Source organism: Oncorhynchus tshawytscha, linkage group LG10 (assembly GCF_018296145.1).
Source record: "Oncorhynchus tshawytscha isolate Ot180627B linkage group LG10, Otsh_v2.0, whole genome shotgun sequence".
NCBI classification, from domain to species: Eukaryota; Metazoa; Chordata; class Actinopteri; order Salmoniformes; family Salmonidae; genus Oncorhynchus; species Oncorhynchus tshawytscha.
In genome coordinates, this window is record NC_056438.1 from 9,136,387 (window position 1) to 9,152,632 (window position 16,246).

Below are 16,246 nucleotides of genomic sequence, written 5' to 3' on the forward strand. Positions count from 1 at the left end.
CATCTATACTTTCATAGTATTACCACAACGACCGACAGCTCAGTTTGTCTTTCAATCACCCACGTGGGTATAACCAATGAGATGTCATGTGGGTATCTACTTCTATAAGCCAATGAGGGTATGTGAGAGGCAGGACTTGCAGCGCGATCTGCGTCACAAATAGAACTGACTTCTATTTTATCCGTTGGTAACGCAGACGCTCGCTGACAACACGATGGTGGTAGGCCTGATCACCAACAACGATGAGACAGCCTCATAGGACAAAAGGTATAAGATATCTTAAGCATGTGTTGACCTCAGACCTTATTTTCAGCGTTTATCCCAAAACCCTATTATTTTCCCATTCATTTTTCCAACAGGGATGGCTGAACGAACCAGAGGTAACTAATTTCCGGGTTTTAGGACTACAAGCTCTCGAGCTCTATTGCGTTTCCAACAGAGTATGTGGGAGGAGTTGAGCTCCCGCTAAAAACCGATCCATGCTTACAGGGGGAAAAAACTGCGCTCCATTCATTAAAATCACAATTTAACCATCACCCATCTATTTTTGAGAATACCTGGACCTACCAATTGGTTTTTAAGTATTGAAACCAAACCATCTGGATTTCAATGAGCAGTATTTATTTGAATAAATTTGAAAAGGTGAATGTAAGAATGAACATCATTTCAAATAGGCTACATGTCGTATTAAACAGCATATAAACATTCTAAATAGGTCAGGAGCCAGACAGGAAGCCTAAAAGGAACAAACATGAATTATTTAGGCTATATTATTTCAAAGCTATAGTCTACAAAGAAATACACTGTGAAATGAGTGCGACACAACAGCATTTAAACAACATTCTGTTGTATTAAATCATTATAGTTTACAAATTGCGCATATAGGCTGTGACTTGCTTAGAATTAAATAACAATGGAACGAAAACTGCCTAATGTACTTTTTCCCTGACACCCACGCGTACTAGTTACATTTCGAATGCTTAGCAGGACAGAAATTGTGCAATTCACACACTTATCAGGAGAACATCCCTGGTCATCCCTACTGTCTCTGATCTGGCGGACTCACTAAACACACATGCTTCCTTTGTAAATTATATCAGCCCAACCTCATATTACATTCGTGCATATTGGTACATCATATATTTCAGCAGATTTCGTGCGTGTTTTTTACACCCTAATTCACGAGTTAATGCTTGGAGTCTTCACAGATCGTATGACATAAAACACAACCTTTCTTTCTTTACATGAATTACATGTATGACAGTGTTGCGTCATTATTAAGAATGTACGAATTGAATTAGAGCATTGAAGTTAAACCCTGTACAAACTATGGATCTTGGAGTTCTCGGGAAAATGCACTGTGTGTGTTACTATGCCTACGTGTTTCACCGTGAAACCAGTTCTCATGGGCACACAAATCCAAAGTAATGTTGGCCTGTGCCATTGCAAAATCGAATGCTTCAAAATCGAACGTTAAAACCATATCTAATCAAAAGAGGCAATTTATAGGCCTACTGTCCATTAGAGTATAGTCTACTTGTTACTTGTTGGATGAATTGGATGCGCACTGGTGTCTAGCTGTAGGCTAGTTGTCTAGTGATTTTGTCCACCATCATAAGCCGATCCTGGAAAGAAACAGAAAATAATAAAGCTAAACTAACCGTCTACTACTTCTGGCTACGGGTGGCACCGAGAACAACCGTTCCCGCGCGCACCTGGAAAAACAACGCAAGAGCGCTCTAAACAGCTGACTGACAAAAGCAAACGATGATAAATCAACTGATAAATCTAATGCGTTGGCTATCAAGACTCATGGCAAACAAATGGCAACAATTAATAAGTACACCAGAAAATCTATGCTTAAACATATTTACCACTATTTTAAACTTGAAACATATAGAATGCTTTAAATTAGAATTAGAGACCCCCCGTAATTGCATTTAGGAGCTCCCCCGTAATTCACAAGGCCTTGTCTGCGTTAGTATTCGACCCAACACACAACTTTCGACATGGGAAACTGAATGCAGCATCTGCAGTAACCGAGTATTCCAGCCACTTTCTTCTTATGAACCAGTTGCTATTTAATGAAAGTTGTTGTACAGAAAACCTGTGGCTACGGTAGGATTCTAGGCTACTCTGGTCTGGCTCCTATCTTCCAATATCATCAGGAACAGTCGGGGTTGGAGGCGGCTGGGGAGCCATTATCCTGGCGGTGCTTTTGGAAGGGTGGGTAGACTCTGCACACCGAGCAAGCTGGAGCTCGTCATCGCTGTTGGGCCTGGTGGCGGTCTGTGGTTTGATGCTGCTGCTCATCGCTCTCCTAATCAGCGTGGTGAACCCCATTTCTGATATCCACCGTGGCAGGTTAACTGGTTTGAGCCAGCTAAATAAGCTAAGGCTAATAACACACACATTTTACAGCTAGCTAGCTAAGAGTGAACAGCTTCAACGGTATACCTAATACATCGAAATTAAATATTACAGGCGTAGGAGTATCATGTTATTCACTTAGTCTACCACAGAGATGAGAAGTGTTTTCTCCCCAAAGGAAAATACCTAACCACCTAGTGGCTTTCCATAGCCCCCCTACACACACCGCAGCGCGCCTCGTTGTGTTGAAACAGTGCAGTGGATAAATATTTTTTGTATGTGCCAACCTGTCACTCAATCATTAAAACTTTGTTGCTATTTTTATATAGGGACATAAAACTACAACTGAGGTAGCTACTAAGTTTGTCAGGCTCGCCCCAGGACCCTTGTCTGCAGTGTGAGAGGCCTGACAAGGAGGCCATAGATGTATTCGTCTCCCGCGTCATTCTTGGGGGTGTCTGAAGTCTGCTTGATTGAAGCGGGGTACATGGGTCCCCCTCCTCTTCCGCTCCCCTCTTCTGGAATTGTGTTCAATATAAATGTATCAATAAAGCCCGACCATTCTGTCATCACCCTGAGAGACATTCCAAATCAAAACGACCAGATTTTACTGTTTCTAATTAAGGTAAAATTTCAACAGACCTGTGAATTTCCTGCAATACTGTCCTCATCGTTCAAATCCAAACCAAACTTTATTTACATACAATGTTTTATGACAATCTATGATACATTTATTCATCTGAGAGACACAGTATGAATGGTCTGGAGTTGCTCTCCTTTCGTAAGAGAGTTGGTCACATCCTGTCTTTTTATTCCCATCTTCTGACTGATTTTATTTCTTCTGTCTGTTTTTCCCTCTTTGTGGATATTGTCCATATGCTTCAGCAGATGAGTCTTCTGAGTGAATCTTTTACCACAGACTGAGCAGCCATGTTGTTTCTCTCCTGTGTGAGTCAGTATGTGCAAATTCAGGTTTCCCTTCCGATTGAACATTTTTCCACAGTCTCTACAGCTAAATGGTTTCTCTCCTCTATGAATGCGTATATGTTTATTTAGGTGCTCCTTGCGATTAAAGCTTTTCCCACAGTCACCACAGCTAAAGGGTTTCTCTCCTGTGTGAGTCTGTCTATGTTTAGTTAGGTGCTCCTTGCGATTGAAGGTTTTCCCACAGTCACCACAGGTAAATGGTTTCTCTCCTGTGTGAATATTCATGTGCCTGGATAGATGTCCTTTTTGCTTGAAGGTCTTCCCACAAAAGGGGCAGGTGCAGGGTTTACCATCGTGGCAGAGTCGGACATGGGCCTTCAGTTTACAGGTGGAGTTGTAGCATTCACTTAGGCTCTTCTTGGCGAGAGTCACATGCCTCTGCAGGTCAGCTTCCAGAGCTTTTCTGGACATGATGCTGGGCTTGGAACGGTGTTTCTCCATTGGTCGATTGAGATCCAAAGGTGGGCTGGGATCCAATAGTGGACTGTTGTAAAGTCTTTCTGGGTCAATGCTTACAGCTGAGCTGTGGCTTGATGCATTGTTTTGATTATCTGGAGGGTCACAGTGAATGTTGAGACCCTTTAGGTGGGTCACAGTGCCACAAGATGTGAGATGCATTGGTTTAGGTTCACACTCTCTGTTCTCCACAGTCTGGGTTTGGGGAAGAGTCAAGAACCAAAGATGGTCCTCCTGATCACATTCACTTTTCACGGAAGTTGAAGAGAATATGGAGTCTTTGGTATGAATGAGCCCTTGAAGCTGCTCTTCCTCCTGATTGGTCCTGACTTCCTCTTGTTCCTCTTTAATCTGTTTGGTCTCTGGGTCCTTCTGTCCCAGACTGGGGCTCCATTCCTGCTCACAGTGCTGCTGCTCAGGGGGAACCTCCTCTTCAGAGACAGAGAGCTGCAGGGAGTCTGGAGGGAAGGAGTAGAGGTTACCTATACAGCCTTTAGACAAGTAAGCATTTAACTGTTAGTCTACACCTGTTGTTTACTAAGCATGTGGTATAACATCTGATTTGATGGTTGGGTCCATTTGAATTTAAGCTTGTAAATTCAATGTAAAAGTAAACTCAAATTCCAATCCAATAACAAAAATATATATATTTTAAATGAGTTCTTAATACATTAAAAAGCTATTTATTTCTGAAGTTTGTCAATTCATTAATTATAAATTCAAATAACTTCCTGGTTTGTGACAAAGACTGTTTTTACCCATATATGGTAAACGTATATATATATATTTTTTGTAAGTACAATTGTTGAAATGGTAATCCCTGTTAGCCTAAACAGTGTGGAGTGTATTAATAGAGTAGAACTATAGCTAGCTATCAGTATCTACATACGAACCTATTTTACATAGTGGTACCTCTGGTGTGATCCCCAGCAGTCTCCGTAGCCGATCATTCTCCTCCTGGTACTCCACTACCGTTTTCTCAACTGCACCGAAAATATCCACAGCAGCCGCGGTTAAACGCTCATTTAAAAACAAACGCAACAACTGTAGTTTAGACATTTTCAGTCGACTGAGAGTTGGGTATTCAGCTACAATGGCTTCGTCAACGAAGGAAGAATGGCTGTCACAAACAAACCATACCCGCTGACAATGTCTTGTGCTGCGTTCATAACCTTCTTCTTTGCTGATGTTTATTGGCGGACTACACTCATAAAGTGTATTTGCCGCCACCTACTGTACGGGAAATAAAAAAAATACCACAAAAACAAAAAATGTTGTGGATGAACAAATCATACTAAATTACCAACAATAAATACATTAACACGGACCAAATTCACGCCACTACCCTGAATGTCAAACAAAAACGGTACTATTCAGATCCCTACACCTGGGAGGGGGGAACTTCTTAATTCAGTACGCCCTGTAATATTTTAGCTGTAAAGTCCTGGAGATCCAGAAATATATTTGCCACTTCACAATGATGTCTAGCTTCTTTGATTTATTTTATTAGTTTGACTCGTGCAATTTATCACTTTCGTTATGAACGCAACAAAGTCCACTTTCTTCACTATTAGTATGTCGGGATCCTTCTCCTGCATGGCATTCACTGCAGACTGTGGGCCATGCACAACCAGAACCAACTCTACTCACTCCTTCAGATATGTTCACTGCCTCTACATAGGAGACCTGCTGGATAGCCCTGATCCTTGCCACTGCGACCTCCCTCATCCATACAGGGCACTCCGGGAACTCGGGAACGTGATTCCCATCACAACAACACGCTTCATCTGACTCAACTACGACACATTTATTCCTTCTACAAACACTTGCCACGTGTCCTAACTTTTTACAATTGTAACACTTCTGTCTCACCGCATATCTCACATACCCAAGTTTTACATAAATTGGGAGAACCGCTTCAGCAAACAACAGTAAAACCGACAGGTTTTGCTCCTTCCTTCAGTCTATCATTCGATTCAATCGACGTGCGTCTCCCACTCCTGTGCCCTCATTTATCAATGTTGCGTACTGTTCGTAAACCATGCATGGGATCATTTCTAAGCAAAGTGTGGGATTTATCAATTTGTACTTATACTTGAGAATGTGCGTAAATTTAAGCACACACGTATTTAAGCACAATACGTACGCACAGCACTTTGTGGGTGAAAAGTCAAACTGCTAATAAAATACCCTCCTTGAAATGGAGAGAGGATTGACATACTGGACCATATCGTAAACTATTGTTAAGGCTGTGTAAGGCAGGCGAAGTCAGGTGCAGGAGAGCAGTGTAGAGTAAACAGGCAGCACTTTTATTCCAGTCAAAAAATAGGCACAACATGACATCTAAGTGCCCAAAAATCACAGAACATGAATACAAAAAGTATAGCGTGTGAACACACACCATAAACAATAAACAATTACACACAAAGACATGGGGAACAGAGGACTAAATACATGCAGTGTGATTATAGAATGAAAACCAGGTGTGTATGAAACAAGACAAAACAAATGGATATATGAGAAATGTCTGTCTACAAACAGGCTCTCAAAGTGTTTGATAGGAAGCCCAATAGCCATCATCACTGTTACATCCTCAGAAAGCATGAGCTCCTGAGTTGGGAAAATCTTGTGCAATACATGGACGCTGTCCATCTTGTATTCAAGATCCTAAATGGCCTGGCTCCTCCCCCTCCACTCAGTATTTTTGTTAAACAGAAAACCCAAACATAAGGCAGCAGATCCACAAGGTCTGCCATGAGAGGTGACTGTATAGTTCCCTTAAGGAAAAGCACCTTTAGTAAATCCGCTTTCTCTGTGAGAGCTTCTCATGTCTGGAATACACTGCCTTCAGACACACATAACTGCACCACCTATCACACTTTCACAAAATGTATGAATACATGGCTAAAGGTCAATCAGATTTGTGAACATAATCCCTAGCTGTGTGTTGCCGCTTTCCATGTTGTCTGTAGCTTGTGAGGTGTGGAAACACTTTGTTGCTTTTAGGAATTTTGTCTTGCTGCTTTTTTGTTCTATGTTGCTACGTCTTGCTTGTCCTATGTTGCTCTGCGTGTATGCTACGTCTTGCTTGTCCTATGTTGCTCTGTCTGTATGCTACGTCTTGCTTGTCCTATGTTGCTCTGTCTGCATGCTATGTCTTGCCTGTCCTATGTTGCTCTGTCTGTATGCTATGTCTTGCTTGTCCTATGTTGCTCTGTCTGTATGCTATGTCTTGCCTGTCCTATGTTGCTCTGTCTGTATGCTACGTCTTGCTTGTTCTATGTTGCTCTGTCTGTATGCTACGTCTTGCTTGTTCTATGTTGCTCTGTCTGTATGCTATGTCTTGCTTGTCCTATGTTGCTCTGTCTGTATGCTATGTCTTGCTTGTTCTATGTTGCTCTGTCTGTATGCTACGTCTTGCTTGTCCTATGTTGCTCTGCGTGTGCTCACTGCTCAATGATAGTCTATATTGTAATAGTTTTTAATAACCTGCCCAGGGACTGAGGTTGAAAATTAGCCAGCTGGCTAAAACCAGCACTTTTACTGAAACGTTGATTAATGTGCACTGTCCCTGTAAAAATAAAAAATAAACTCAAACATTTACATTTACACCAGAATTTATTGTCTCACATGTTTGACACAATCATCAAGTTCTTTCAATGATTGATTTATTTCTCTGTCCATTGCGTCCAGCTGCTGTTTGAGTCCAAGAATGGATGTGTTGATCTGTTGTTGTTTCGGGACTGACTGCGTCATTCAAAACATGCGGCGCAGCTGAAACGCTCGACCAAAGAGGGCACTCTTCTGGTAGGCCTGGGAATGAGGGGTCAGAGGGCACCCTTCTGGTAGGCCTGGGAATGAGGGGTCAGAGGGCACCCTTCTGGTAGGCCTGGGAATGAGGGGTCAGAGGGCACCCTTCTGGTAGGCCTGGGAATGAGGGGTCAGAGGGCACCCTTCTGGTAGGCCTGGGAATGAGGGGTCAGAGGGCACCCTTCTGGTAGGCCTGGGAATGAGGGGTCAGGCAAATCACCCACATCTGTGAAGATTTCATGTTCTTTTTTTAAAATACATTTTGTTACATTTATTTTGTCATATATGATATTTATTGTCAAGAAAAAAATGTTTAGATGTGGTCCATGTCTGAATATGGTTGCAAAAATAAAGCTTGACTTACCATCAGTTGGTGTGTCTGGTATTCCTTCAGGGTCAGACAGTGTCCTGGTCCATAGCAGACAGTGTGCTGGTCCATAGCAGACAGTGTGCTGGTCCATAGCAGACAGTGTGCTGGTCCATGTGCAGACAGTGTGCTGGTCCATAGCAGACAGTATGCTGGTCCATAGCAGACAGTGTGCTGGTCCATAGCAGACAGTGTGCTGGTCCAAGCAGAAAGTGTGCTGGTCCATAGCAGACAGTGTGCTGGTCCATAGCAGACAGTGGGCTGGTCCATAGCAGACAGTGGGCTGGTCCATAGCAGACAGTGTGCTGGTCCATAGCAGACAGTGTGCTGGTCCATAGCAGACAGTGTGCTGGTCCATAGCAGACAGTAAAGAGTCACTCTGCCCTAATCCTGTTGCACTTATATCGCTTTTGTGGATCAATTTTTTTTTATTTTTTTAATATTTTCAAATCAAACCATTTATTTTTCATTTCATTAACTGTTCTGCACTCAGATGAGGCAGAATTTACCACAGCTCTAACCTGCTCCAAAGTGACATTTCTGGCAGCTTCAAAGGGAAGGTATGTGACCATAAATGGTCATTTAGGGCAGTTCTTTATGTAAATGAGACTTCACTTGCACGAGCACAGTGTTTAAGAAAGTGTCTGATTTATCAAGGCAAAATATTTACAGGTGTGTGTAAATCAACATTCTCCATTTTCTTCGTACAAGTTAATTTAGAAGCTTTTCTACGTGACATTGATAAACGAGGGCCCTGGAATGTTATCCCTAAACCGCACAGCCTCTATGTCCAACAAAACACCAGAGATGCCCGTCTCTGTGAAAGATGCAAGTGTTTGTGTTCTCGAAGTAGCACCCACAGTGTACGCGTTCCTTCTTCTTTTCTTCTTTGGGGTTTTACGGCAGTTGGCATCCAATATGTTGCATTAACCACAACATACTAGAACTCTGTCATACTTTGCTTTAAAAAAATGAATATACAAAATATACAAATACCCTACCATCTAACACAGGGGTGAGCAATTACACTACACTCACAAAAAAAATCTAAAAATTAATAAAATTGAGAAAAAAAAACACCAACCTACTCTACTATTTAAATCTACTTAGTCCTACCTCATGCCAACAACCTGAAATAATGGGACACCACCACTTAACACACCCTGTAACTCTTCTGATGTCAAATCTCGCACACCCAAATACCTCTCTGCGACTTCTGTTCCATCCCTTCCGTACAGTTGATAACCATTGCTATAAATGATAAAAATTCAATCTTACTGAAGCATATCACTTGTTGGGTTATTCCTAAACAAAACTAAGTGTTTTTTGAACACTATAAGTTGTTTACGAGCATGATGGCTGTACGTTTAGTTTATGCAGCTTGTTGACCGTTAGCCAATCTGTGTTTCTCAATGGAGTTCAAAGACCGTGAATGCATCCAACTGATATCCAACACTGCACAACAGGTAATTACCACCTTCCAACTTGGTTATGAACGCAGCCTTGGTTGACACTATCAGAGCTATAAAAAAAAAATATATTCTTTTTTTAGCACAGACAAAGATGGTGGATAAATGAAGATGGTTTACTCGGGCGGTTTACCATTGAAAAAAAAAGGTCAGTTCCAGTCAATAGCAGCTTGGTCTGGTCTACTTATATTGAACAAAAATATAAAACCAACATGCAACATTTTCAACGAGTTTACTGAGTAACAGTTCATAGAAGGAAATCAGTCAATTGAAATAAATTCAATTGGGGCCCTAATCTATGGATTTCACATGATTTGGCAGGGGCGTAGCTATGGGTGGACCTGGAGGGCATGGGCCCACCCACTGATGAGGACCAGCCAATTTGTTTTTCCCCCACAAAAGGGCTTTGTTACAGGCCGAAATATCCTGTATCCATTTACACCCAGTGGCCTGTCCACACATTAGAGAGTACCAGACTCCGTTTTATGGTTCTTCAAACCGGGATGATGGACATCAAGACTGAGGACAACCAGATCTCCCAAGGGACCAAGCCCCAAGGAGATGACCGTCCACGATGGCAGATACAGCATCCTAAATGAATGGAGGACTACATAGTCAACCACCCCACACACTCTAATAAACGCTCCAAGTGGGCATGTCCACCGAGGTGAGGGTATTCAAACTGGTGAGCCCTCCCCCCACAGGTCAGCTTCAGGCAAGCCAAGCCCCCGGAAAAAGAAGACCTTGAGAAGGATTCTGATGAAGAGGATCATCCACAACCTCAACAAAGCGAACTGTTGAGCCCAGGCCAGCCACAATAAAAGGTCGTTAAAAGCACCTCCAAAGAAGGGGGGTCACCAGCCCACAGTCAACAAAGCAGTAATGGCAACAACAGAGATGACTCATATATATTCAAGTTCATCTTAAGAAGATAGAACTGGAACACCAGTTAGCTGGAGAGAGAGAGAGAGAGAGAGGCAGCACGGTTCAATTCCAAAAGTAGAGATGGAGAGACACCAACTCACCACGGAGTGAAGATACCAGGAGATGCAGCTGGAGAGTAGAGCAAGACGCCTTCGCCAGGCCCAGAACGAACTGAAGAAGGCAGAGCGGCGCCACTCCCTCTTAGAAAAGGGTTATGGTTACTCTACCCTTCTATGAGCATGCCAGCACCACACCCGCTCTTATCCTATAAAGGTCACGGGGCGGTGCCACCACAAAGGCCCAATCCACGCCAGCAGCCTACACCTGGGGTGCCTCTAGCACCTGTGACTCCAGGCCCAAAAAAACCTATTGCCTTACCAAAGGCATTCTACAAACAGGGGTTGACAGAACCTACACCCTACTTGACTGCATGGTTACAAGTCAAGTCTCAGGCCAAGCGGATTCCCAGTCGGACCCGTCGAGTTGGACCAGAAAGAGGAAAAGGGAGCTAAAGAACAGCGTCCATCTTACCACAACAAGAACAAGTCTGCCACAGTCCTCTACAACACAGACCAGACTACTGAGCATTCAGAGTCTTCCCCAAAGTCCAAGAAGAAGTCCTCAGCTCCACAGACCAGACTACTGAGCATTCAGCGTCTTCCCCAAAGTCCAAGAACAAGTCCTCAGCTCCACAGGAAAGGAAGGTATCCAAGGGACAAAGAGAAGCCTAAACCATAACGCCCTTTATGCAAGAATCAAGAACACTACCTCAGTTATTGTGAGAAGTTTTAAGAAGCTCTCCAAAGACCAAATAGCTCAGTGGGGTCAAGGATAAAGACAAGTGCTGGCGGTGTGGTCAAGGATAAAGACAAGTGCTGGCGGTGTGGTCAAGGACACCAGCGAGATTCCTGCACTCTAAAAAAAAAAGGCGTGCAACGTCTGCAAAGAGCAACACTTGCCTGTCCTTCATGACCTCGTTGAAGAAAAGGATAAGTGTCCCGATGGTCAGCTCACCGCCAACTACAGTCTACCTGGACCTGTCAAATCACTCTGGCCGTGTGATGCTAAAGGTGGTGAAAGTCTGGCTCCACAAGGATAACAGATCTCTCAAAACCTATGCAGTCCTAGTAAACTCACACGTGCTAAATCAAGGTGACTTACAAAGTGCGGTGATGTTGTGTACACATCTAAATAATCATTGTGGAATCTGAAAAGATAGGCTTTTTAAAGGCTGATCATGACTCACATTAACACCATCATCCCAAACACCCTAGATCCACTCCAATTCGCATATTGCCCAAACAGATTCACAGATGATGCAAACTGTATTGCACTTCACAGTACCCTTTCCTGCCTGGACAAAAGGAACACCTAAGTCAGAATGCTGTACATAGACTACAGCTCAGCGTTCAACACCATAGTTCCCTTCAAGCTCATCACTAAACTAAGGAACCTTGGACTGAACACCTCCCTCTGCAACTGGATCTTGACATCCTGACAGGCCGCCCCCAGGAGGTGAGGGTAGGCAATAACAAATCCGCCACGCTGAAGCTCAACATGGGGCGCCCTCAGGGGTGCGTGCTTAGTCCCCTCCTGTACTCCCGGTTCACCCATGACTGCATAGCCGCTCACGACTCCAACACCATCATTAACTCTGCCGATGACACGATGGTGATGGCCCTGATCACCAACGATGACGAGACAGCTTACAGGGAGGTCAGAAACCTGGCAGTGTGGTACCAGGACAACAATCTTTCCCTCAACGTGATGAAGACAAAGGAGATGATCATGGACTATAGGCAAGGAGGGCCGAACAGGTCCCCATTCACACCGACGGGTCGAGAGTTTCAAGTTCCTCTGTGTCAACACCTATCATGGTCCAAACACAAGAAGAGTGCATGACAACTCCTATATCCCCCTCAGGAGGCTGAAAAGATTTGGCATGGGTCCTCAGATCCTCACAGTTCTACAGCTGCACCATTGAGAGCATCTTGACTGGCTGCATCACCACTTTAATGGCAACTGCTTGGCATACGAAGGCGCAAGGCAGAGGGTAAGACATACGGCCCAGTGCATCACTTGGGAAGAACTCTCTGCCATCCAGGACCTCTATACCAGGGGGTGTCAGAGTAAGGCCCTATAAATTGTCAAATAATCCAGCCACCCAAATGAAAAACAGATGTATAATTTACATAAGTATTCACACCCCTGGGTCAATTCATGTTAGAATCACCCTTGGCAGCGATTACAGTTATGAGGCTTGGTAAGTCTCAGAACTTTGCACACAATATTTGCATATTATAATTTTTTATTCTTTAAGCTCTGTCAAGTTGGTTGTTCATCATTGCGAGACAGCCATTTAAGTCTTGCCATAGATTTTCAAGCCGATATAAGTCAAAAATGTAACTAGACCACTCAGGAAAATTCAATGTTGTCTGGTGAGCAACTCTAGTGTATATTTGGCCTTGTGTTTTAGGTTATTGTCCTGCTGAAAGGTGAATTTGTCTACCAGTGTCTGTTGGAAAGCAGGCTGAAACAGGTTTTCCTCTAGAACTTTCCCTGTGCATAGCTCTAAACATATAGTTTTGCATTCAGGACATGTTTAGCAATTTTTTACTTTAGTGAGTTTTTGCAAACAGGATGCATGATTTGGAATATTTTTATTCTGTACAGGCTGACTTCTTTTCAACTATGTCAAATAGGTTACTATTGTGGATTAACTACAATGTTGTTGATCCATCCTCAGTTTTTTCCTTTTTCCTAACACAGCCATTAAACTCTGTAGCGGTTTTAAAGTCACCATTGGCCTAATGGTAAAATTCCTGAGCGGTTTCCTTCCTCTCCGGCAACTGAGTTAGGAAAGACGTCTGTATCTTTGTAGTGACTGGGTGTATTGATACACCATCCAAATTGTCATTAATAACTGCACCATGCTCAAAGGGATATTCAATGTTGAATTTTTTTCTCATTTTTACCCATCTACCAATAGGTGCCCTACTTTGCAAGGCTTTGGGAAAATCTCCCTGGTCTTTGTGGTTGAATCAGTGTTTGAAATTCACTGCTCGACTGAGGGACCTTACAGATAATTGTATGTGTGGGGTACAGAGATGAGGTTGACATTAAAGAATCATGTTAAACTCCATTATTGCACACAGTCCAGTCCATGCAACTTATTATGTGACTTGTTAAGCACATTGTTACTCCTGAACTTATTTAGGCCTACCATAACAAAGGGGTTGAATACGTATTGATTGACTCAAGACATTTAAGCTTTTAATTTCTCCTTAATTAGTAAAAATGTCTAAAAACAATTCCACGTTTGACATTATGGGGTATTGTGTGACATTATGGGGTATTGTGTGACATTATGGGGTATTGTGTGACATTATGGGGTATTGTGTGTAGGCCAGTGACACAAAATCTCAGTTTAATCCATTTTAAATTCAGGAAGTAACAACAAAATGTGGAAATAGTAAAGTAGTGTGAATACTTTCTGAAGGCACTATAGCTACCCACACTATCTGCATTAACTCTTTTTCAGTATGCACACACACACTGGACTCTACTCACACATAATTACACACACACACACACAGCCAATGTTCCCTCTAAACATCCTCCGGGACTGCCATGTAGAACAAATGCCAAACCGATTAGAGACGCAAGAGATTGAACTTCACAGAGTTCGCCCCATTAGTTTGCACGATATAGATCAACATTTTTTTTCTGTGATCGAAGCAACATTATTATAATCCCTTCTAAATCAGAGAGGTGCTGGGGGCTGCCATAATCGACATCCACGTCTTCGGCCCCCGGGGAACAGTGTGTCCCATCTTTGATTTAAGCTGGGACACAAGGCTGGTAGCCTAGTGGTTAGAGCGTTGGACTGTTGGACTAGTAACCGAAAGGTTGCAAAATCGAATCCCTGAGCTGATAAGGTACAAAGCTGTCGTTCTGCCCCTGAACAAGGCAGTTAACCCACTGTTTCTTGGTCATCATTGAAAAAAAAAATTTGTTCTTAACTGACTTGCCTGGTTAAATAATAAAAACTATGTTTAAGGGTATATACCCACAGGGACTATGTTTAGCCACTGATTGGTTGGTAGTTGGTACTTCAGAAATGGTCTGCAGTCTTACATTACATTCAATTAATCTGGGGTAATGACATGGGGTGTTTACTGGCTCTTTAGTTTATACTGAGCACATGTGGTCTTAGTGAAATGTACAAGAAGCCTTGCTTCACTTCTGAAACCTAATGAATACATGCCTAGATTATTTTTGGTCATCGGAGTGTATTTTATATGTCCCTCCCTTAGTTTAAAATGTAGAACAGTTTGTGGTCTCCATTTTTTCTTTTTTTTAACTAGGCAGGTCAGTTAAGAACAAATTCCTATTTTCAATGACGACCTTGTTCAGGAGCAGAACAACAGATTTTTTACCTTGTCAGCTCGGGGATCTGTTCTTGCAACCTTTCGGCTACTAATCCAACACTAACCACTAGGCAGGTAGATCGGACACTCCTAAAGGCTATGAGCTTTTTTGGTATTTTTTCAACTGTACTGGTTTACATTTAATATGTCTCGAAGTCAGGTTTGATTTGACCGTTTGATTGACTGAACACAAAGGTGTTGTACCCTGAACTTGAGCTGCAGCATGCCCTCCGCCGAAGGGTCCTAGATGGACCTTCATTAGGCTTTAAACCCACTGGCTTTAAACCCGCGTTTGCCTGGCTACCCATCCACATGGCTCTGGCCAACACATTCTGATTGGTCATAGAAACCGAAGGGTTGGGCTAGAGCAGGACTACGTGATGACATCATTAACTTTGGTAACTCTGATTGGTTAGACTTGTTAGAGAAGATCCAATCGCTGGTTAATTTGTTTTGTACAACGCCCCTCATTTTAAAGTCACACAAATGACAGTTTCAGACTGAACGTATGTAGCGATTGACAGAGCAGAGGAATTCAATTCAAGGTGAGTCGTTAGGCAAGCCTAACATGTGTCTTTATATCACACCAGGGTCTACTAAATCACAACGAGATCTACTTTTTTTCACCACGATAAACCGTTTCAATCTGTCTCTGACAGCATCAACCTCACTGACTTATTATAGACAGAATCCACATTAGGCGAAACAGTGCCACTGTTCACCTCAGCGCCATTGTTATAGCGTTTTTGTTTTGTTGACTAAATGTAAATGAGCAGCGTGGTAAAAACAAATTGCAGTACATCAGTGGATGGCTCATAATAAATAGCTGGAACTGATTCCGGTCCAGCCATTACGAGTCCGTCCTCCCCAATTAAGGCGCCACCAACCTCCTGTGCAGGACATATTCTTCTGTTCTATTGAAGCGTGCAGTGATGTCGGAGGGAGAGAAAAAACTGTGTTCGTTGTTTGCTGTAAACTTCTTTGTTGGTATAATATCTCAAACAAAAGTGGCAGTTTCACCATTAAGGATTCCAGCTTTAAAGAATATAAATTATTCACTATGTGCCACAGAAACGGCTTTTACTGTGAATTAAGCAGTAGGAGCAGTGGTTCAATAAGTTGTGTCCACTTAAGGACACTTAAAGACTTAAGGGTCAATTCAAGTCCCCCCCAATTCAAGTTCTGCAATGTTGACAATACAGTAATGTGTGGAGACCAACGTACTTTTTTCAATTTCAATTTATTTGAGAAATAGGTCATTATTTAAGAACAGTGCAAAGGTGCCAATATATTTGGCCGCACCTGTATGATAACCACTGTTTGTCTAAGCGTGGTTATTGTTTCCCTTTACTACGGGTCTATAGGCTGCCTTTTACACAGCAGTAAACTCCCATCCAGCTGGCGGCGCCTGTTGTGCATTTCTAAGCCAACCA

The 16,246-nt window shown here is 42.7% G+C and overlaps 1 protein-coding gene across 1 annotated transcript; it reads right to left on the reverse strand.

Moving 5' to 3' along the window:
- Window positions 1-3,043: 3,043 nt before the first annotated feature.
- On the reverse strand, window positions 3,044-4,975 carry LOC112260951 (gastrula zinc finger protein XlCGF7.1). The gene is made up of 3 exons (XM_042329455.1): window positions 4,954-4,975; window positions 4,707-4,796; window positions 3,044-4,271 (listed from the first exon to the last, which is right to left on the reverse strand). Exon 3 carries the CDS (start codon window positions 3,973-3,975, stop codon window positions 3,106-3,108), a length of 870 nt encoding a protein of 289 aa, XP_042185389.1. The 5' UTR covers window positions 3,976-4,271; window positions 4,707-4,796; window positions 4,954-4,975; the 3' UTR covers window positions 3,044-3,105.
- Window positions 4,976-16,246: the final 11,271 nt, after the last annotated feature.

Coding starts and splice junctions, on each gene's coding strand:
- LOC112260951 (XM_042329455.1), bottom strand. CDS start 3,975: ATGCATCTCACATCTTGTGGCACTGTGACCCACCTAAAGGGTCTCAAC.